Source organism: Panonychus citri, unplaced genomic scaffold (genome assembly GCF_014898815.1).
Source record: "Panonychus citri isolate SS breed McGregor unplaced genomic scaffold, ASM1489881v1 Contig00130, whole genome shotgun sequence".
NCBI classification, from domain to species: domain Eukaryota; kingdom Metazoa; phylum Arthropoda; class Arachnida; order Trombidiformes; family Tetranychidae; genus Panonychus; species Panonychus citri.
The window spans coordinates 211,946-236,950 of NW_026515535.1; the positions used below are offsets into that span (position 1 = coordinate 211,946).

Consider the following 25,005-nt stretch of genomic DNA (forward strand, 5'->3'; position numbering starts at 1 on the left):
GAAAACGAGAAAGAAAAAAAAACCAAATCTACCAGCGAGAAAAAGTTTTCCTCTTAACAATCTTGATTATCAATCACTTGTGATATAAATTATCCTTCATGATTATAAGTGATTAACAGAAAAGGTAATAAAATCCATACTCAAGTTAATCCAGTAAGAGAGAGAGAGAAAGAGATAATCTCTTAATCAAAATGCTAAAAGAAAAAGTTGATACTTTGTATCCAGATTTTCATTTACGATTAAAAAAATCAAAAAACGGGAACCAACTAATTAACTCATTATTGTAACATTCACAGGAGAGATACGAATGAAATTAACGACTTAAAGGTAATTGCGATAATTATCATCATCATCATCTTCATGATTTAAGGGGAGGAAGAGAGATATATAAGATTCAAGGAGAAAAGAAAGTGAGAGAGAAAGAGAAAGATAAAGTTAAAGAAGATCCGAAAGTAACGATATTTAATTTCACTTCGTTAGCATTTTCTTGTCTTTCCATATAAAAATCGTTGCAACGTCAGCTCATTTCGATAATAATTACTATCGATTGTTAATTGATTAAGTAAATAAGAGAGAGAGACTTTCGAATTTAATTGTTATTAATAAGATGGAACAATTTGATAAATCATTTCTCTCTCTCTCTCTCTCTCTCTCTCTCTCTCTCTCTCTCTCTCTCTAATCTTAATCCGATCTTTTTTATTATCTTTACAAGGGGAAAACTTTCACTTGAAGAATGAAAAGTTTTTACCTTTCGACAATTAAAAAGTTATAATTGTAATTATACTTTGATCATGTTAAGAGTAATATTAGTAATTATCATTCGGTAGTATTTAAGTTAATCAAGACTGTTAATTGAACTAAATCAAACAAGAATTAACTGTTAAAAGTGTAAACAATTATTATCATACATTACTAATTAGAATACAACAATTAAGGATTAGTTATTAATTCATCTTGATAATTATTGCGTTACGTTTAATCATCATCATTATTTTGTATAAACCTTATATTTAATACCATGAAATATAATATTTATTATCATGTAATTAACATTATTATTTATCAACATTTGACTATTATTATTACTGGTTTAAGATGTTGATTGTTGTTTGATTGTTTATTACATTTTACCATCTAAATTAAATTGATACTATTGATAAAATAATAACAAGCAAACAACAATCAAGTTAATGATAACTTTTTTTTTCTGGTTTACAAATAGCATAATAATAATAATGAGTCTGAATTAACAGCAACGGAATACAAATCAAATTGTAATTACGATGATGATGATGATGATGATGATGATGTTAAACATCAATCAACAATCAACAAGTAGTTGTATTAATATAGTTGAAAAAAAATAGCTTTTTGATTGTGATTTTTGATTATAAGTTAATCTAGTTGGATAATAAAGTTATTTGTCAATGATTAAAACTCTAGGTAAAGGTTTACTTACCAAAAGTAACAAGCAAAATAAAAATTCATAGGGAAAATTCAAAGTTAACAAAGTTTGTTGATCGTTGATTGTTACCACAATTAAATTGATTGTGTCTACAAGTAAGATGATTAGGATTGAGACTAGCATGCAATTAACTGATTGCCTTGTTTTTTATCCTGATCTTTTTTTACATCATCATCATCTTACCTGTGTAGTGTAACCAATTGGTGTGAATATCAAGTGAGAAAGTTATTGTAAAATTTTGTTACTTTGATACAAGTGATGAGGATGATGAAGATGAAGATGATGATGATGATGATGATATCTTTGTTTGCGTGAGTATATTATCATGTAATTTCAATTGTGCATTTTGTAATCATTTTTGATTAACTAATTGTGGTTTTGTAAAAAACGGCCACTGTAACCACAACGATGCAAAGTGAATCTAATTTTCATTTGATGTTTATGGTTAATCAATTTGAATTGTAATTAAAGTTAATTGTTTGTTGATGTTTTCATAGTCAAGGTTTTTTGCTGATGATGAATTTAGTTTGTTAATTGAGTTAATTTGAGCAACAGCAAAAACCAAAAAAAAAAAAGGTAACTAAGTTTCTAGAGTTGATGGTTAATTGTTACGTTAATTGAGTTGTGATTTAAATTGTTTAAATTTTCATAGTGGTTAATTTTAATGGGTTAAGGTAGATAAACTATTGTGTGAGTAAATTAGCTGTAAATTGAGTATGCAAAAGGTTAATTGTTGATAGGAAAATATAGTTAATAGGAATCAATGATTAATATTGTCTATCGGTGGGAGGGAAAAAAGTTGATTGTATCCAGAGTTTAGTTTTTATATTTTTCTCAATTGTTATCATGTAAGTTATCAAAATTGATCAACTTCGTTAGAGGACATTGGTTCAAGGACGAGACCATCTCTTGGTATAATCTTGACCATTCGGGCATCTCCATCACCTCCAACCTTAAGGGTCAAATTGGCTGAAAGGGTTAAAGGTGAGCTAAGATGTTCATCTCCAAACAAATCTTCAATTGAGTAACTTGATGCAGCATTTTTACCAGTTAATATATCACCAAGTTTAAATGAGAACTAAGAAGAAACAAATTATACAATTATCCCAGGAAAAGACAATCACAATTAACTTTTAAATTATTACACAAAAACCAACAATTAACTTACATTCTGAGCTCCACCTAAGTTTACATAGGCAATTGCGAAACTGGGTTTACTTTCAACCAAAGGTTCAATGGGTTTAACCCAAATTTGTAGGTCAGTTGAATTGTAAACTCTTTCACCCATAATACCTGACGAAAGACAGAAAACAAAAGGACCACGAAAATGAATAGAAATGTACAAATAGTACAAAATAAAAAGCACGAATCATACCCATAGGATCTTGATCAACAGCGATTATCTTCCTATTTAAAAGTATCTCTTTAAATTCGGGTTTAATTTTCCTTAGGTCATTGGACATTAATAATGGAGCAGCTAAGATTGACCAGACAGCCATTTGAACTCGAGCTTGACCAAGGGTCAGTTCTTCATTACCTGTTTTGTAGAAAAGAGAGAAGGATGATAAAGAAGCGAAAAAATAAAACTTGATAACCACGACATTCGTCATAATGAGTTAACGATGCTGCTTCTGGATAGAGACAAACACACACACATACAAACACAAACACGCACACGAACACAAGAAACTAAGAGCAACCCCTCTAGCACCATCACCTCCAGCACCAGCCACCGTGCCAGTGGCTATTACAATTACTCACCAATGATAATCATATCTGGATCGAACCAAGCACCTGGAGCTAAAATGTACATCAAGGTAAGAAAGAAAAAAGGTAAACGAGTTATAAGGTAATAAAAAAAGGCCAAAAAAAGTTACATCTGCTCGAAAGTTTCAGATAAACGGGCCTCGAACACCAAGGACTAAAAAGATACGATCGTTTCATCATCATCATCTATCATTATCATCATCATTAGTAGCAGTCGATATGAAAGTAGAGGCTAATGAAATGAAAGCGTTTCTTAGTATTAAAAAAAAGGTTCATCATTAACATCAGTAAGGAGTGTGCCAAAAATTAACTGATGAGTTTTTTCTAGTAAATAATAGAGAGAGAGAGAGTGAGTGAGTGAAAAGCAAGAGGTCAACTGGTCAACTTTCAAATAATCATGGAAACCTGTTATTACGAGAGCATTTTTTATACTCTGGTCATGTTAATTTGTAACTATTAGTGCGGTCAAACAAATGAAACAATTTATTGGCTGCAGACTTTGTTTTCGGCTGCAGTTTTTTTACCTGGAAAACAAACGCCTTAGCTAATTGAATATATTGAAACTTTTTCTGTAGAATTTTATCTCACCTTGTGCTCTCTCTCTCTCTAACTATCGACTACTTTTACCATAGAGACTCAGTGATGGGAAAAAGAGGTCTAAATATAACTTATAGTTTGTAAGTTCATTATCGTTAAGTATTGGAAAGGTATTCATTTGTCCGCAAATGCAAACGGAAATTCAAATGTACACAACAAAAAATAACGTTTTTTTCACATTATGTTTAATGATAATGATAATATTGAATCGAATGCATCATTATAATCTTGCATAAATTGATATCATCAAGTAGCACCTGAAATAACATGTTAACAAGTTGAGGATCGAATGAAACTTTAACCTTAACTTTTTTGCTTATTTAGCTCATTATATCAAGTCTACTTTTCGTGCTAAGAATCTTAATTAGCACGCAAGTAGCCGTCAACATAGGTGAAGATGAGAAGGAGGATGAATGAGAAAGAGAGGGAGAGTAACAAGTTTGGGCGAGAGGAGAAAAAAATTAACTCGAATCAAGTCTAAAAAAAGAGAGAATTTTTTTTTTCAAAACTCTATTTTATCTTCATCTTCATCATCATCTTCCGTCGTTTCTACCCACATCACCTCACCATCTCCTCCTTTCCACTTCACTCAATCACATCTTTCACCACACGTAAGATAGATTATCATCATCACCATCACAATCATCATCATCTCTCTAACTTTCGGTCATCATCATCATCATTATCATCATCAAAAATACATTCTGATTACACCTAATTACCATTCGTCATCTATGTAAAATAGTAAATCTGAGGAAGAAAAAAACGTTTTATGAATCGATTATCATCTTTATCATCATCTATGGGAACAGGATGATAACCTGTCGAAAATATTTAACCATAGGTTTTGATGGGACATGATTATGACTCCAAGTTAATTGATATAAATAACATCATCTATCCATCACATATTACATAAATATATACATAAATTTCATCATAATAATCAAGAGTACCAACTAATTAACATGTTGATTGAGTCAATTTAAACATCAATGATCCGATCAGCCTCCCAAATACACACAACAAATACACACAGTTAATTAAAAATTAACCTTTAACAACAACAATCACCTTAACGTTTTCACACATTAAATAATTATTATCATTATTCATTAATTAACAGTCAGTGTATTTACAATTAAGACATTTACATTTCATTCAAATAAGATGAGGATGTTGGAAATTCGTTTAACAGGAAAGCTAGTACTAATTGTATGTAATTAACTTGTTCTAACAACAATTGATTGGGTAATAATGGAAAAGGAGTTAAAAAAGTAAACTCAATCAGTTGAACGAAATAATAAACATCATCAATCGTTAATTAGTTAATAATTAATAGATATTATTAATAGATTAACAATGGGAATCAATGGATATGAATATTACCAGAGGAAAATGAAGACAACAAGCAGATAATTAATGAAAAGCCTGAGAAAATCAAGAAAACAATCAATTGAAAAGCATAATAATCACATGAGTGGTCAGTGAACCAAAGATGTTGTTTGGTCAGTAACAGTTTAGTCTCTTCTTGCTTTGATTTCTTTCACTTTTATGTGTGTGTTGGCCCAGTAATTAACCGCTACATCAATTAACTTTTTAAGACAGTTAAAGAGATGAGATTTAAATTAGTGTATAAGAGAGCAAAAGTAATCTGACCAAGAAATTAGTGATTAGTGAGAAACTCATCATCTTTCATGTGAGAGTAAAATCCAGAGGATGTAATAATTATTAGAAGGCATAGAAATCAAGTTTCAGCGTAAAGCTTAATCGAAAGTTAATTGTTAAGTCAAGGGCAATAATCAGAAGAGATTTAGATTACACATTAAAAGAGAGAGAGAGAGAGAGATATTTAAAACTGGACAGAAAACATCATCATCATCGATGGTCATCATTATCATTTGGAACATATGATTCATGAGTATAAGGAAGATGAATGAAGATGATGAGGATGACATCCACAAGTGAAAGGTATTCAATCAAAGTGAGGAAAAGGATTTTTCTTAAGACTAATTAAGGTGAGAGAGTCGGAGGAGGATAAGGCCAGAGGAGGGTGGACACTAAATGATAACACAATTTTTTGACAAAGAGGAAGCAATAAGAGCGATGATGATAAATAATAATAGTAATCAACATAATCTAATTGTATGCACAGTTAGCGGCCTAAATAACGTAATTGAATATAAATTGTATTTTAACAATTTAAAGGGCAGAATAAATGCCAGAGAGAGAGAGAGAGAGAGAGAGAAGTCGTTGACCACAACATGGACATTTATCATCATCGAGTTAGTTTGTTATAATTTTAGTAAATAATAATGACCATGATAATGAGTCTCATCATCAAGTGACAATGACAATAATGGATCGTCATTTCAATCAATTTTAAATTGTCCTAATAGTTTATCCTATTTAGATAAAATGAATTATCAATCAACACATAATGATATTATTATCATTTCCAAATGGTGACCGATAGCATATTGTGACCTTAAATTGGCCAATTGACCCTTTTAATTAATGTTATTGTGCTATTGTAAAAATGAAAACAAAGATGACTGATGATCATTATCATCACTGGATGTAATCAAATACACACAATAGACCAATGTGTGTCCAAGTATCTTGACAAATAGTGGACACAAAGAGTGAATTTACCGGAAAATGACCTTGACCACTTTCACCTTCAGTAAATTGGTCAATTGATTTAACATTGAAACGATAATAATATTCAATAGCTAAGAATCACCTTTCATCAAAAGTAACAATCAACACGTTACAATACAACAGGAAAATGGGTCAAAGGTAACACAATGACCAACTTGTGACCTTAAGTCGTTTCCAAGTATCTAATACAATTAAAGGTCATCAATCAATTGACAATAGATGAAATAATCTTAATAGTGATCATATTAAAATCAAATAATTTATCTAATCCAATTGTGTGATTCATATTTAGAACCAGAGCTGATTAGATTAAATCACAATTACCAATTAACGAGCATTTTAATTGTCTCTATCTTTACTATGACTAAATTAACCTTTTAACAATTTAACTAAACTGAAACATGATTACCAACAATTCAATAAGGTTAAATTGTCACAATTAATCAATTGTCCTTTCCATTGAAAAGTCCACCGGTGGGTGGATTTTGTTAACCATCTCTCCTAGTGTTTCTCCCTCCTCCTCTCTCATCACAATCAATTAATGATTAACTAATCAGTCATCAATTGTACCAACAATTGATTAATCATCATCGATATCACAATAGTTAATATAATCCATAATCCATATCCTAAATCAAGGCTGTAAAATAAATGATTGATCAACAATAATAATTTGATTGTTGAAAGTTTGTTAATCAAGCCAATTAAGTCTACAATCAACCAGTCAATTATTTATATCAAATTGATTGTTGTTATTTACTAATAAACTATTCATGATCAAAGATATTGTATAATTACAATTGATAATTATGAAGCAATCAAAACAAATTGATAGACAATCAATCAAATGATTAGAAAGTTATGTAAATTGAACAACATTAAATTGTAACACAATTTAAATCATTTGGTAATTTCCAAAGATTTACAATTTAATCAGTAAAATCAAATATCCGAAACGAATCACATTTGATTCACATTCATCATGATTAATATTCAAATTCAATGATTCAATTACCATGAACTTGTTATCATTTGATGCACCAACAATTTAATTGTCACAATTAGTAGCACTGAAGATTTTTTTAATCATCAATTAACAATGACAATTTACGCCTTTAATTGTTATCATTAATATATACCAATATTAACTTGAATACACACACTTTACAAAAGCCAATCTCAAGTTTGTTTCAACAATTAGACTAATTGTTGAAAAGGTAAATCATGTTGCCAAATTTGTTAATTGTTTTCATACTTTCTGTTCAAAGTTTAACCATTTTAAAGGTAAATTGTGATTCATGTCCAGCTCGAGGTAAAATTGGAGGACCAATCGTTCCCGATGTTTTATCATTGACCAAAGGACAGTCCGGATTTTCAGCAATCGTTGAGATAATCACACCTCAACAAGAGTCCATAATGGTCAATGATAATTACAATGGTGCTAAAAGGTTTGGTCATATTGAAGTGAACAAATTATTCAATGGAGTTAAAAGTGAAATATATTATTATCATGAAACTAATGAAAAGTATGTCATTGAAAATGATGATTGCCAATCAGATTTACTCAATTTGGACGATAAGTATACTACGATTGGTTCATGGTTAGTTCCTGATCAGGTTTCCGATCAAGCGACACTTTTTGGTGATATGGATTATCTTGGACCAACTGTACTTATGATTTGGGCTAAAAGTGTTAGTGAAAAGGTTCAATTTGTCGCAACGGAAAATATTGACGGAATATCAATGAAACATTGGTTTCATTGTCTCAATGAAAACATTTGGATTGACTTTTGGTTTGATGATTTAAACAATTTACCATTTAGATTTAGTATAAGTCAATCATCATCATCATCATCATCAACAAATAATCCACATGTTTACAATTTTTTAATCTTTAATCCGATTAAAACATCACCAAGTGATCGTGTATCTTACCCGTTAGGTTATGCTTGTACTCGGTCGATATTTGGTTTACCTCCAGTTCCGTCATTTTTGCAAAGTGATTCATTTTCCTTGGACATGGAGGCGATGATAAGTAATAGCCAATTGGACAAAGTGACCATTTCATCTGTTCACATGGTTAAATATCAAGCTACTTATTCATTTCAGGTAACTGAATCATTTAATACAACACGAATCATTCAGAATCCAAATCATCGTGGTCGATATATTGTCGATGTTTCTTCTGGTCAGTGTCAACTGGACAATGTTGATTATAAGGAAATTCAAGAGGATAATCTGGCCATCAAATGGCCTTACCATTATGAGGCCAGTTTTAATTTACTTCAAACTGTTTCCTCAACAAGTGCAGCTTATGGTTGTTATATGGGTCAAGTGGACACAGATGCTGGACTTATGGATATTTGGGAAGATAAACTTTTCTCCTTCTTCTCATCAGGATACAATATGGACGCAGTGGTCAGCTATTATTTCCCGGCCATTGATAGATCATCAAAACCCCATCAGGCACCAAATAAAATATCAATTAAACTAGTTAATCCTCAAGGTTTACCATTACAACAAGATTTACCAGATCAAATTGAAATCAATTTCATCGATTATACTGAACAAGTTAACATCCAATTTTCCGATCAATTTGATGTTTCCGGATGTTATGATGGGCCTGGTCAGTTTACATGGTTCCAAATTATCATGTCAGATGATGATATAGTCAAGGTCAAGGATGTCAATGAGATACGAAATTACTACCAACAAAGTCTCACTTCATTTATACCGGTAATTAGAATACCAGAGATTGTGGTCAACATGTATGACAGTAATTATTACATAACGGGAAAGTTATTACAACGACCTCCATTTATATTCAACTACGAACCCGATCCTCAATATTATATTGATAATCCAACATCCATTTTGATTCGAGATGCACTTGAAGACTGTGGTGAACTTTGTACCAATGATCTAAATTGTAAAGAGTTCTCATATTGTTCCGATTCAACGTGTCAAATATTCAGTTCAGCATCGGCCTACTCATCGATCAGCATGAAAGATGAATGTACTTGGTATAGACGAAGGTCAATCGATGTTGGATCAACAGTGATTGAGCGAAACATTTTAGCCTCGTCTAGATCAATTCTAAGTCAAATTAAATCAAAGGTGAATAATGGTCAGTTTATGATGACCAAATATTCAATGTCCGCTGTAGACTTGTTCATAGTTGGTGGACCTGAAGAGATTGGAAACCTTGAAGAGGAATTAACCGATTATCAAGTTAATCCATTGAAAGGTGATGAATACACAGTAATTGCACCAGTTCGTCGTCTATCATCGGCCAATGGTCAATCGACAGTATTAGGGGTCAGTTATTCTGATTGTCTTAAATTGTGTCAAAATGATGATGATTGTTACACTCTCTCTTATTGTAATGATGCTCATCGTGAGTGTACCTTAAGTATGGAGACTAAGGAAAATCTAACAAAATCGTTACAAGATAAAACTTCACATGCAGATAATTGTAACATCTTTGAAAGTAAGTTAATTGGTGTTTATTACACGTAATTGTGTAAACAATTTTAATTAGAAACAATGTAAACAGTTAATTGTTACTGTTTGTATATATAATTTTTTTTAACAGAATCATTTGTTGCCTTTTACCGTAAATTCCCGGGACAAAGTTTGGTTAAAGATTCAGTGTTAACCTTATTTGATATCGAAGAATCTGAATGTGCTAGAGTTTGTTACGAATCGAGTAAAATACCTTGTAAATCATTTGATTTCTGTTTACAATCAACTGAATCTCATGGAGAATCGTAAGTGCATTCATACTGATTAGATAAGAGTATTGACCTAAATTAGTTAGAAAATTAATCATTAATTGTTTGAATTAATTTTCTTTACTGTTTACACAATCAATTCAGTTCTCAACGAGCGTGTTTCCTTCATCAATTTCATGTAGCTGAAGATTCAAGTCATGAAATAACTAATCACATTTGGGATTTTAGTAAATCAACTTGTGATCATTATGCAGGTAAGAGTTGATTAAACTTTTCATTTCAAAGACAATTAAAGTTCAATTCTTATTAATTAGTTAAATATGGTCGAGATTATGTTCATTATATTGGACGACAATATAAAATGGATAAAGTGACAATAATTAAGGAGATAAATGATGTATCAATGGAAAGATGCGCTGTTGATTGTAATCAATCAGATGATTATGTTAATTGTATTTCATTTGAATATTGTGAGTCATTTGAAACTCGAGGTTCATCAAATATTAGGACAACCTGTAGACTATCATCAACCCTAACTACAGGAGCCAATGATTTATCATCTCTCGATTCATCATCAACAGCTAAATCAACTTGTTCAGTTTATCTGAATAAGGATAGAGCAGCTAAATTGCTACAATTTAAGGGTCAACAACAAGATCATTTTGGATTAGCAATTGGATTGGGATCATTTTTTTTCCTTGCATCATTCATGGTGGGAACTGTTGCCTCAATTTACTATAAACGTAAATTTAGCTAATTCATTGATACAATTATTTATACATCTTAATCATTATCATCATTGTAAATAAATTTCATCTTAATTCATTAAAACCAGTGAATGATAGTTAAACGTCATCATTAGACATTAAATATATTGTTTCAAATGAACTGAAATCAACTGCAGGAAATTGGATTTAAACATGGAAAGTTAATATAAATCCTTAATCTATCAAAGTAATTGTCGGTTGGTTAATTATTTTTTTCTTCTTCTCTGACTTAATTGTGATATACATTTTTTATGTAATCATTAATTGGTATTTAAGATAAGAAATTATCAAGAAAATGAGGAGGATTATCATTATCTTAATATAACAATCAATGATTTACATTATTACAATTAAACAGGAAGCAAAATGAATTGGGAACAGAAAAGCAATGTTATTTTATCGTAATCAACAATAACAAAGTTATCATAGCAATAAGTGTAATCTATTAAGGGTAACATTCACACAGCAATTGTAATTGTTAATTGTATTCAATTATTAGCACGAGATCCTAATCAATTAACCTAATCATCAATAGCACAATTACCGACATTGTTATTTTAGTAAGATACATTCAAATGTCTATGTGCTGATTTAATGTCGAGAGAGGGAAAGAAAGCAAGAGAGAGAGAGAGAGAGAGAGAATAAGGTGATTCAAAAGATGCGAAGGATGATGAAGATGGTAAAGGTGATTAGAATGATGAAAAAGATGAAGATGGATGATAAGAGTCTTTGTACATGTGAAAGGGAATATTTCTCAGTAGAAAAGTGAATGATTTAATAGTAAATTTTTGGGTGAGAGTTAATTGTAGAGGCGATCAATTGCCAATTAAATTAACGTAAATTATTATCCCATTCAATACGCTTTGTTAAACAATCAAAGGCAAATCAACAGTCATAACCAAATCATCATCATTATCACCCAATAGAGAAGTCCTAATATAAAAATACCGTTAAAATAAGTGAAAATAAACACCCTTAAAAGTGAATGGAAGATATTGATGATAATAGAGCTAGAGTGAGAGAGAGAGATAAAACCAATCGATATTATTAAAGAACCATTTCCGTGCCTATCAATTTCCGTTCATTTGTAGAGACACACAAACACACTAACATTAATATCAACACACAATCAACAGGGAGTGAGTAAGGTTAGATAACAATTACAGTTAAATTATCAAAACAGAGGCAAAAGATCACATAGCCAATAAAGGTCATAATAAATTAACTGAGGGATAAGCTTATCATGTAGATCCAATAAAGTATCTAAGCCAATCGAGAAAACAAATGCAGGTCACTGGAAGCAAATCATGAGGAACAACGGTAATCATTATGATCTGTTGATTGTAATCAAGGAAATCGAGGATGTGTGAGAGAAAGAGAGAGAATGAGAGAGGACAAAAATCGATAGAAGATAAGGTCAAGATGATTAAGATGAAGAGGAGAGAAAAAATTCGAGAAATTTTCAGTGAAAGTGAACTGAAAGTTAAGCTTGGTGCAAATTGGAAGCTTAGACTTGACTATTGAAGGAACCACTAAGACGACGAAAAAGAAAGACTGAAGATGATGAAAGAGATTCACTGTCTTTCTAAGTAAAAAAAAAGTTGTGTAAACGACTGTAATTCTGTGAGTAAATGTATGAATCAATGTGAATTTATGTGTGTGCGGTTAAATGAAAATTCATTCACAAGGTTTCTTGTAATAGATCAATGCAGTGTCTATGGAAGAGAGAGAGAGAGAGAGAGTGAGAGAGTCACAACTCCCACACATTCTTTTTCATCTTCTCTCCCTGGATGGTTAACATCCTCATCCTCATCTCTATCATCTTGGTCGTTTTCTTCTTACTTTGAGTTGAACTTCCCGTAATGAGAAACGAGAGAAAATTTTTCTCTCTCTCTCTCTCTGGCTCTCTCTCTCTCTCTCTCTTAAAGATTCCCTGCAGGGTGAAACTAAAGATGATGAAAGAGGAGGAGGAAGATGACGAAGATGAGAAAAAGACTTATACGGAAATTGGGACTTATGGTTATTCAGTCATTCATGCGATTTTTTCTTCTTTTTTAACCTTCACTGGTCATCGGCATTTTGTTAGTTGTGTTAACTCCCATAGGAGTTTCTACTTCATCTTTTAATCATTATGATGATTTATGAAGAAAATATTGAAATATTTATACCATTTTTTTTCATTGCAATTTGTATCAGGAAACAACTATGAGTGAGAAAGTGAGAGACAAATTATCATCATTATTGGATAATTATTATTAATATATATAAAAAAAGGTCAATGAAAGATATTTGAATCATCAGGATAATTCATTTGTTTTAAATATTAATGATTAACTAATTTCTCATTAGATACTAATCATTCAAAGTTATTTTTGGTTCCCTGTTTGCTTTGTTATTGATCACATTGATTTTTAGGGTTAAAATAACTCACATGGGATTTATCACCATGACAAGGAAGATAATTGTTACAATGATGATACGTCAATGAATCTTTAATTTTACTATTGATAAGTAACAGATAGAATGTTAATAAAGAAGAAAAAAGATTCAATGAAATAGATTATTTTTGTATTCATCTTATCATCATCATCTTCTTCTTCATCTTCTTCATCATCATCTTCTTCTTCTTCACGAAAAAAGAGACAGGGTGGACGTGGGCGATAAAGAGAGCAAGGAAAATGAAGCGAAGAGAAAAATATCTATGAATATGTTTCTCCATTTTCATCCAACAAGAAATAATATGTGATGATGAAGGAGGAAGATAAATAAGAATAGACGAAGAAAAAATGACCATGATGATGAGGAAGAATAGAGAAGAGAAAGAAGTAAATATGATGATGATCATCATGTAGAGGAAAATAGATGAGAAAAGAGTAAGAATCGAGATGAAAATTGTGATTGTACGCAGATGAAGAAGAAGAGGGAAAAATGAAAGAGAAGAAAGAAAGCCGGTTAAAAGAAAGAGAAAGTGATGAATTAGAAAGACGGGTAAAGAAAGAGAAGATAATGATGAAAAGAGCAATAAGAGTAATGATTTTTTTCTTCTTCTTCTTCTTTCTCAAGTAAATGGAGAATGAGGAAAGAAAATGTTACTTGCGTAATGATAGTTTTTACCGTTAAGTTTGACCGAGAATATTTCGAGATTTAGGAAGAGAAAAAGTAACAGCAAAGATAAAATCATTGATGATAATGAAGAAAAAGAAAAAGAAAAAGATGATGATGATACTGGTAAAGATTAAGAGAAAAGATGAAGGATGCACACATGGATCACGCTTGTATCCATGGAGGAGAAACGCTTACAAACATGAGTACAAATGTCTATTTTTGCATTTATCTCTTTCACTTACTCTCTCTTTCTCATTTCTCATCATCTTTCCTCATCTTCAACTTTCTCCCCACTCGAAACCCTGTGAGTAAAACCCACCAATCTTAAAGATTCTTTGCCTCACTTGGAATATGAATAACCCATACAGTTTGCATGGATCAGCAAAACTTTCTCTCTCTCTGTAAATGATGATAATGATGGAAAGAAAAAGAAGGAAAAAAGTAAGAAATACAATTCCATAGGAGTTTATATATATAACATGTACATGAATTTTCAAGACCATCGCTTTCACCCTCCCGCTTTTTTCCACCTCCAAAACTACTACAACTACTACTATCATACTACTCTACCTCTCCTACACATCCTCCTTCATCCTCTCTTCATCATCTTGACGTAGATTTCCACCCTCGTCAAGATGATTATCATCATCATCATCATCATAATGATGCCCCTTAAAATTTAAATTCAACAAATTCTGAAAAAAACAACCATTCATTGGCTAGTTTTCTCATTCGTGATTTAATTCATTACCTGAGCAAGAAAAATCAAGTCATCTTCAAGCCTATCATCATTATCATCAAACTAATCTGAAAATCATCAACAAAAAAAAATACTCAAGTAAAATAAAGTTCAATTGAAGCTCAACCATTACAATTATGGCCTAAAAAAGGCCAAGTAATAATCATAGAGAATCATAATAATCATGGTTTATCATAATATAAAAATTGATAATAATTAATGTTAACAATCAAACATCAACAGCAAGTAAACATGAAAATGAAGGATGATAAGTAAATAACATTTCTCATCATCACACTTTCCACCTCCTCCCATTTTACCGCCCTCACTAAAAAGGTCCACTATTCAAATGTATTATTTTTAGATTCAAATTAAATCATAAAGCCCATAGACTTTTCATCCTATGGATGGAAGAAAAAAAAAATAATATATGAAAGGTTACAAAACTTTTCATCACCATAGGCAGAAACCCAACTACAATAATAATACAATAACAATGTCATCATCATAACTAATATGTTCACATGTAAACACAGCCACAGACAGATAAAGAAAAGCCAATGAATAATAATCCATAGACATACATAGATATTGCAAAGAAAGTATTACAAAGGTAATATAAAGGTAAACTTGACGGAAGAGAATTGATAATTTGATAGACACGATATATTCCTAATGTGAATATATTACATGATAAATAAATATTGTTATTATTTAGAAAAGTTATCATCTAATGCTAATAATAACAATGATTAAGATGCAGATGATAATATTAATGCCAAATAATGATAGATATCCAAGGGTTTCCATCAATCCAAATAGATAAAGGTAAAAGATGGTAAAAAAAAGGTAAAATTATAAAGTAAGTTTACTTTTCCTTTTCAAGTATCACCCAGCAATCATCATCCATCCTCATCCCAATTCTCAGATATCGTGTAATAATCACTCACTTTTCAGATAAAAAGAAAACTAGATAACGAAATGATCGAAATGTAAAAGAGTAGATTTCTTTAGATATGAAAATAACAGAAATCAACAATCGTAGTGACCAAAGAAGCGCTTAGGTCACTATGAGTATATGGATCAGTATATATTATTAATAAATTGAGTTCGTTTGCAGCGTGGGAACAGCATTTGCACAATAGATGAATGAGCTTCACGCTTTTTCCTCCCTGCATCATCTCTTACTCTCCTCTCTCTCTCTTTCTCTATCTTCTCTCCTTCTATCCTTTTTATCAATTGGAAAAGAAAGATAATATAAAGCAGAAAAAGAAAGAGAGAAAGAGAGCATCAACCAGAGGATCTAATCGATTTCCAATCAATATACATATATAGCGATAGAACAAGAAAAGTAACTAATAGTTACTATCATTGCACTTTCCCTTCAAATTTTAAATTCCCTCCAAAAACATAACCAAATATACAAAATATACACACAAGAAACTCCCTCTTGCTTTGATAACATTAGAGAGAGAGAGAGAGAGAGAGAGTAGCCTAGCCCAAAATATTGAACTAGATGTAAAGGTAAGAGATGATGATGAAGATGAAAGATGAAAGATGAAGCAAGGGAGCGGTGATGAGGGAAAGAGAGGAGATGATAGGGAGGAAAATCAAAGTTACATATCAGCTCTACCTATGCATTCATTATACTCATGTTATATTAGCCCATTCAATGTAATGTCAATCAATGTTTGGGCCTTTTTTTTGGCTTGATTGTTAATACAATCAACTAATGTAAGTGGTGTTATTATTATTCAATTTTAATGGTTATAAGATCAATTGTTGTTTTTGTTGTTGTTGACGCAATGATGATCAAAAAGTGATACTCATCATCATGATAACTTTGACCTTAAATTTATTAATAGTAAGGGGGGTTAACCTTAGTGAAAGAAAGAAATAAAACTCAAAGAGTATTAATTTTGAATCATGATTGACTTTCTATTCATATTTGAATGTACAAAAAAAAAGAGGGACAATGAGGATAAACTCTTGTTGTTGACAACCTTACATAGACAAACACATACAAGTTGAAAGTTAAAAGGTATAAAGGTCAATTATGGCTTTACTTTACTCTAGAAATAATTTTGAGGTAATAATAATAACCTACTAGAGGAAACATTTAGGTATTATTATTATTGTACTTGAGGTAAATTGAAACATCCAAAATGGTATCACAAGTAATTCACATAGGAAGAAAATGAGTCCGATGGATTTTCATTTGTTACTATTTTCTTGGGGACAATTATTGTTTAATTGTCTATTTATTACCTTTTTCGGGACTACAAAGTTCTAGGAAAATGATGAGGATGCTTGAAATGAGATGAGTTTTTTTTATTCATATTAATCTTGAAGAGTTTTCAATCTGACTATGAAATGATGGTCATTAAAATCAAGCATCAGTGGTGATCAAAGGATGAGGAAAAATGAATCTAACCATTGTAAACATTAGATAATTATAATGTAACTAAATACATTATGACTGAATTAACAGATATCAAGGTAAATTAATATGATTGTAGACAAGGTGAAACCCGTTTATGAGTCTGTATGTTTGATTACATAGAAATCAAATCAAATGACACAGTGTTTAAATAGTGATAAAAAAAATTGTGTTAATTGCACATAAAGTGAAAGTAAATTTTTCGTTTCTTTACCTTAAATGTAAAGTGTATACCCAATGGTAATAAAAAACATGAATTGCAATTACCATGTAAATATTATTACGTTAAGGAGAATAATATTTGCAAGGGTAAAAAAAAAAGATTCAAAATGTACGAATGAATAAAAAAACTGTGTAAAGTTATAACAAAGTATCAATGGTTTGTGAAAATGCAATAAAAAAAAGCAACATCAACAAAGTGAAGAGGCCGATGCAATGCAATTGATATGGTGTAGTTGCAAAGGTAAGGGAGAAAAAAGAAACAGTGAGAGAGAGAGAGACAGAGAAGGAGGGAGGGAGGCTAAAAAGGGTAAGTGGGCTGAATGAAAATGTAGACACAACAACAGTAACAAAAAGACTAAATCAAATGTACTTAGTTACCTGTTTTCAAGATGATGCAGTTGTTAACCCTCTCTGAGAACAGGTTAACGGGGTAAGTGGGTAAAATTTTGCTTCTGCCTTTACACCGCTGGGTGAGGATAATGATAATGATAATGAAGAGAGAGAGAGAGAGCTACGACAAGATAAATGACTTTTGAGATTTATCATCATTCATCTTACGCTAAGCTTGAGAGGCTACGTAATGATGATCATAGATGAAAATAAAACGATGCAAAATTAGGATATTAAGGTGAGAACTTACTTTGATATCGTACAAAATCATCATGATTTTTGGCGAAAAATTCAATTATGGATAAAATTGAATGGAAGCTAAGTTCAATATCATCAAAGTTACGCCATAAGTTACAATATTTGGCAATAGAGGCATAATCTGGTTCCCTTGAGACATAGACTTGATATGCCGGCCATGAACATGAATACAACATGGGACGACCTGAGAAAGAAAACAAGAGAGAGAGGGAAGAAAATAATTAATAATTAATAACTCATAATCAATAGATAATGAAAACATTGAGCATGAATTAAAAAAGAAACGAATTTTCATTAAACAATTAACATTGTTTTCCAATTAATTGTTGTTATCTCTCGGAATTATAATAAAACAATGATATTCAATTGTCACAGAATTTTTTTCTCTTATCAAAATTCATTCAAATATGAATAAGCGTGATGCTTATCATCAGCATCATCTTCATCCTTCTTCATCATTCATTATCATTTGATAATCATGAAGCATAAAAAGACAAGCCAATTGGTTTTATTGTTATTAATTTCATCACAATCATCATCATCTTGGGTTTAATTGTTAATAACTTTCACTCTGTTCGCAGATAAATTTTGTGGCTTTCGGTTCAACGGTTTGTTTATCATGTGCATTCAGAGTAATAATAATAATGATATGCAAGCAGAAAAAAAAGTTGATTAAACTGATTCAATGACAAGAGACAATTTAATTTACTATGATGATTATTTTTATCATCATTAAATTAAGACATTAATATATAGACATGAAAAGACGAGTTCAATGTTTGAACAAATAATTTTTGAGATTTTTGTTGATTAAACCGCAATAAGACATGTAAAGGTTTCTAGACTTTTATATTTATACATTTACATAACCGACCTTGACCTAAATCCTAGGAAGTTGTAGTTATAAGAATGAAATTTTTGTCTACAATCATAATCATCATCAAGAAATGATGTAAGAATCTAGAAGAGATTAATGTTAACTTTTGGCAAATTAAACTTTTTTCGTGCCAAATAATCATTTTATATGGTTAATAATCTGCTTATTATCATTTTCTCTCTCTCTCTCTCTCTCTCTCTCTCTCTCTCTCTCTCTCTCTCTCTCTCTCTCTCTCTCTCTCTCTCTCTCTACCAAACAGGTCAAAGGACCTTAATTAGAATAAGATGAAGATGAGACAGTTTTAAGTGAATGAAATAAATATTGGAGTGAAATTAAATCTTCTCAACGGAACATTGGTATTTCATGATATCTTCTAGTTTCTTCTTCAAGTTAATCTTCCCTCAATTTTGCTGATCCATTCAGACTCAATTCGTTATTCATATTCCCTGTGATGCTTAAGAATCTTTTAGAGGTTCACTCACAGGATTTGTAGTGGATTGAAGAGATTTGAGAGAGAGAGAGAGAGAGAGAGAGAGATGGAAGTAAAAATAGACATTTGTAATCATGGCTTTTTCTCCTCCATGAGTACAAGTGTATTCCATGTGTACATCTTTTGTAACTTTTTTTCCTCATTCATTTCAGAAGGAAAAAATCATTTCTCTTATTGCTCTCTTCCTTTTTCTCTTTCTTTTCCCTTTCTAAAATCATCTTTTCTTTCTTCATCCGTCTTTCTTGCTCATCACTTTCTCTTTCTTTTAACCGGCTTTCTTTTTCTTCATCTGCGTACAATCAGAATTTCATCTTTACTCTTCTTCTCATCTATTTTCCTCTACATGAAGATGATGCTGATATTTACTCTTTTTTTCTCTGTTCTTTCTCCGCTTCCTCATCATCTTGGTCATTTTCTGTTCATCTTTACACATTTGTCTTACAAAATGTTTATGTTAAGGTTAAAAAAGAAGAAAAAATCGCATGAATGACTGAATAACCATAAGTCCCAATTTCCGTATAAGTCTTTTTCTCATCTTCGTCATTTACCTCCTCCTCCTCCTCCTTCATCATCTTTAGTTTCACCCTGCAGGGAATCTTTAAGTGAGAAGGAGGAAATGTTTCTCTCGTTTCTCATTACGGGAAGTTCAACTCAAAGTAAGAAGAAAACGACCAAGAAGATAAAGATGACGATGAGGATGAGGATGTTAGCCATCCAGGGAGAGAAGATGAAAAACAAAAAGAACATGTGAGAGCTAAATCTCTCTCTCTCTCTCTCTATCATTTGCCATTGTTATTGTTACTCTTAAAAATTACGATGTAGTTATGTTTTAGGATCTTCCAATGATTAAGAATTGTTAATTGTTATTTGGTTAACATAATAATAACAATAGTGATGAAGATGATAATAGAAGATGGAAAAAAACAACAACATTAGCAGACAATGGAAGATGAGATACAGGAGAGAGAGATTGACAGAGACAGAGACAAAAAAGAAGAGAATAAGGAATAACTGTTAGTGTCAAAGTTTAAATGATGATAAGAGTGATGATAATGATTAGTTTCTTCATTAATAAAGTAGAAAATTATATTCTCTTCTTTTTTGATACAGATAATACAAATATACTCTTTTTTTGTATCTTAGCATCAATGAAATGCAAGAATATAAATAAATGCACATATTTGTCTTTCTTTTGCAAGAAATATCGAGACTAAATCAAATCAATCTTAATCACACTTAATCCAGTGAGAGGAAAAAAGAGGAAGAGGGAAAAAATAACAGTAAATCCTAACTGTCAAAAATCAGTCAATCAAAGAGTTAATTGGTCACACACATTGAGAGAGAAAAGTAATTTTAGTAATCAAAACAAACCGAACAACAAAGAGGAACACAAAACGGACTATACAACCAGAAGATGGAATCATAATTGTTGAGAAGATTTTCAAGTGTGGATCAAAGTCAATCAACAGAGAGACAAATGATAAGATGAGATGAGAATGGGATAAGTAAATTACATGGTAAAAAAAGAGAGGGAGAGCGATTAGATTGATGAAGAAATTAAGATTATTAATCTTACCGGTAAAATTGAGCATCTCACCAAGTCTTGGATAGATTTTGTCAAATATATCGATATCTTGGTAACAACCATCAACCTTAAGTGAATCAACTCCCCAAGAGGCAAAGGTTTCACTATCAAGAAGGAAATAATCACTTGCTGATCCATTACCAATCCAAAAACCAGGATAACCTTGACATGTTTTGGTTCCAATGTCACCATACATACCAAACCTGAGACCAATTGAATGAACAAAATTGGATAAATTTCTCATCCCATAAGGGAATCTTTCATGATCAGGTAACAGGGCAGAGGTTATAGAATCACGTTCCATTTCAGACCAACAATCGTCAATATTAATATAATTATAACCAGCATCAAGATAACCCTCTGAAACCATAACGGAAGCCATTGAACGGATCAGCTTATCAGAAATACAATCATCAGGTTGAGCGGTACAATTAACAATACAGGAAAATTTGGCCCATGTCATCCAGCCCATAGGCGGTGTCCGAGCTAATCCATTATCAAGACAATCAACCAAAGGAACCAAATTAATCAGCAACGGAACAATCAGGCCAAAAAAGCCCAAAGCAATAAACGAATAACCAAACATGTCGCGCAACCAAAAGCAAAAAAAGAGAAAACCAAAATCAAAATCAAATAGAAAAGAACGTTTTGTCCAACTCTTTCTTTCCACCAAAGAACAAACAAAAAAATGGAAAAGATAATCAGACAACTTAAAACAATAGAAAAAGAAAATCCAATAAATCAATTAATCCGAAAGAAGAAACAACCAACTATCAAAAGAATATAAAACAAAGTAATTAGAAAACAATTGGAAAACAATAACTAATAAAGTAAACAATCAAATCAATTAATAGAAAAAAGAAAGAGAAAAGAGAACAAATCAACTAGTCTCTTTCTTTTTCTCTTTCTTTTCAAAAAGAGAAAAAGAAAAAAATCTTATCTAATACCAGTGGCGAACCAAGTGGTAATTATGGTAACCAAATTCTTTCTTTTTTTCTATTCTCTTTTCTCAACCCATTCGAATGTTTCTTTTTCTTTTTTTCTCTTTTATCTGTTTTTCTCTTAAAAGTGTCTTAAGGGTGGGGAGAGAGGATCAAGTCTATTCTCTTAAGTATCCTCTCTATTTCCAATACATGGGAATAAACTCTTTTTACTGGAAAAGCGCATTAAATTAAATGAGTTTAGTGTTTTTCCTCCTCCGGGTAATTTTTTCCTCTATTTCACTTACTCTTTTCTCTTTCTTTTCTCTCTTTCTTTTTAATCCGTGAAAATTTTTCTCTTTCCTCTTTCTCTCTCTCTCTCTTTCCTTTTCTCTTTCTTTTTCTCTCTTTAGGTTAATGTTGTTACTTTTAAAACCGGTGGTGGTAAAAATATAATCAATGATAGAGAGAGAGACGATAGTAAAATTTTGATGGTGGTAAGGGTATAATCTTAATTTTAATGCCATTTAACAAACTGTTGAAGAATTACATTGAACATAGACGACGTTTAAATCGTTATTATTATTATTATTATTAATATTAGAATTGTTGTTATTATTAAAGCTTATACTAGCACCAGTACTAGATTGAAGCATTTTAAGTCTTTTCAATAGATTTTCATGCTTAATTGTCTCAGCGTTCTTGGTTCGTTCTAGGTAGCGATGTTTCTCCTTTAAAAGAGTTACATATGATACAGACTCTTTTAGAATGGTTACCCGCGCAGCCTTTTTCTCTCCGTCCTTTAATTTGGGTATTTGATCTCTAAGATGATTGAATGCGTTCCTTAGATGATCTCGTCGTTTTTTCTCTGAATTATTATGTTCTTTTCTACGTTCAGGATATAATGATTTAGGATTTCGTGCTTTACCCGTACTTTTAAGGATTGAAGAAGAAGAAGATGAATTTGAGGCAACGGTGAGGTTAGCATTTATTGGTATAGCTGCTGTTGGTGTTACTGATGATGTAGATGGTGTCAGGTTATTGGTGGTAGTAGTAGTTGTTGTTGTTGAAATAATTGGTGAATTTGCGATTGAAGTTGGTGAAATTGTAGCTATTGGTGAGATTGTCGGGGTAACTAGTGAATTGGCGGTTGAAGTTGTTGCTCTTGCTGTTGATGTTGATGCTGCTGCTGCTGATAATGTCAATTTAGAGTTTACTGAATTGACTTTTGAACTTGCTGATTTAGTTGCTTTGGAGGATAAAGTTGATTTATTTGAGCCGGTTGATTTGCCGGTTAATGTTGCTCTAGAAGTTGTTGGTTTAATTATTGAACAATCTGCTGCTACTGGTAAGCCGGTTGGTGTAATAATAGTTGATCCGGTTAAAGTTGAAATAGATGAAGAAGTTGAAGGTGTAGGAGATGAAGAACAAGAAGGATTTAATAAATTATTATCATCTTCTACAGGTTCGGTATCTTCAGCTGAAAGACCACTAAGAGGTGAATCATCTTGATCAGATGTATCGTATTCAGGGTCACAATTAATTTCACCTAAACTGTTTTCATCATCTATATTGAAAATGTCAAATATTGAACCATAAACGGGTGATGTTGAAAAATAACTAAAATCACTGAATTTATTAGTTGTTTCGTGTGTATTATCCTCTTTACAGGTACCACCAGACCACATGCAGTCATGAACTAGAAACTTGTAATACATATCACCAAGAATATCCACATTATCACCACTTAGAGACATGGTTACTTTTTTTTCTCTGTTTTTCAAACAATTCAAACTAATATATAATATGTGATATATATAAAAGAAGAAGAAAAAGTAAAGAGGAAAAAAGAGAAGAAAATGTATATAAGATGATAGAGAGAAGAGAGAAATTGGGAGAGAGAGAGAGAAGAAGATGCGATTCAAAAAAAAAGAAAAACAGGCAGACAAAAAAATAGAGAGAAGGAAAAAAAATAATGTACTTCGTTCAAGAGAAAAGAAGTGAAAAAGAAAGAGTCACACAGAGAGAAACCAGATATTCAGAGGCGAAGATGAGAAAAAGAGAGAGCGAGTGAGTCGATGGGCGGAGTTTGGTTGATATTCTAAGGGAAAAGAAAGAGATTGGATCGACTCTGCCATCTGTTGCTGGAGGGAACAAGTGAACATCAACAAAAATGGCGGGAGAAGAAAAGAAAATCAGAAGATGAAGATGAAGAGAAAAAGAAAACAAGAGAAGAAGAAGAAAAAGAAAAACAAGAATAAGGTTAAAGTACATGGAGAAGAAGAAGATGATGATAAGGATGATGAAGGGCAAGTGGTTTTCTTTTTTTTTCTTCTTCTTCTTCTCTTTCGTTTTTTCTTTTTAAAAAGAAAATGCTCTTTAAAAATATGTTAGAACTTTTTTTTCTTCTTCATCTTCTTTTCTTGGGAAAGGAAAGGGGGACGATGAGGTTAAGGGTGAGAGGTGAACAAGTTGAGTTGCTAAGGTATTTTAGCGCTAAAATGGTTGGTCAGTGAGAGAGATGATGATGATATGGAAGAGAAAACAAGGTTAAGTCTATGGAAGAGAAGAAAAAAAATTTTGGAATTTTTGTTCTCTTCCTTTCTTACCTTTAATCTGATTGAATTGACCAATCAATGATTCATCTCATTTGTTTAAATTGTTTCAACCAATTATTGATCGAGTTACATAATTTTTTGCATTTTTTCGGATGAAACAATTAAAATTAATCAAATATTTGGTCAACAATTTCAATGATTAATATGTTTAACTCTCAGGAGAATTAAGGAGAAATTGTTAATCTAATCAGTGCGAATTAGTTGAGAAATTAATTTCTCACAATTATCTCTCTTTCATTTTTGCTTTCGAGACACTCTAATAATTAGTAATAATTTTAACTAATTACTGATTTTAGTTACTGATTTGATTATCGATAATGAGGTAATCAGAGTTTGTTGATTGTATGTTATTGTTGTGTCGCTTTTT

General features: G+C 31.4%; 3 protein-coding genes across 3 annotated transcripts; 1 reads left to right on the forward strand and 2 right to left on the reverse strand.

The window, feature by feature from the left end:
• Window positions 1–2,099: 2,099 nt before the first annotated feature.
• Window positions 2,100–21,912, reverse strand: LOC128390891 (alpha-N-acetylgalactosaminidase-like). The gene is made up of 6 exons (XM_053350665.1): window positions 21,092–21,912; window positions 18,141–18,332; window positions 3,227–3,265; window positions 2,841–3,002; window positions 2,634–2,758; window positions 2,100–2,543 (listed from the first exon to the last, which is right to left on the reverse strand). The coding sequence occupies exons 1-6, from the start codon at window positions 21,684–21,686 to the stop codon at window positions 2,322–2,324; spliced, it is 1,335 nt and encodes a 444-aa protein (XP_053206640.1). The 5' UTR covers window positions 21,687–21,912; the 3' UTR covers window positions 2,100–2,321.
• Window positions 7,373–11,097, forward strand: LOC128390888 (uncharacterized). Its single transcript, XM_053350662.1, has 4 exons — window positions 7,373–9,983; window positions 10,089–10,263; window positions 10,372–10,481; window positions 10,542–11,097. The coding sequence occupies exons 1-4, from the start codon at window positions 7,718–7,720 to the stop codon at window positions 10,982–10,984; spliced, it is 2,994 nt and encodes a 997-aa protein (XP_053206637.1). The 5' UTR covers window positions 7,373–7,717; the 3' UTR covers window positions 10,985–11,097.
• Window positions 21,913–22,506: 594 nt separating the features above from the next.
• LOC128390893 (uncharacterized) lies at window positions 22,507–24,333 on the reverse strand. Its single transcript, XM_053350666.1, has one exon. It carries the CDS (start codon window positions 23,775–23,777, stop codon window positions 22,548–22,550), a length of 1,230 nt encoding a protein of 409 aa, XP_053206641.1. The 5' UTR covers window positions 23,778–24,333; the 3' UTR covers window positions 22,507–22,547.
• Window positions 24,334–25,005: the final 672 nt, after the last annotated feature.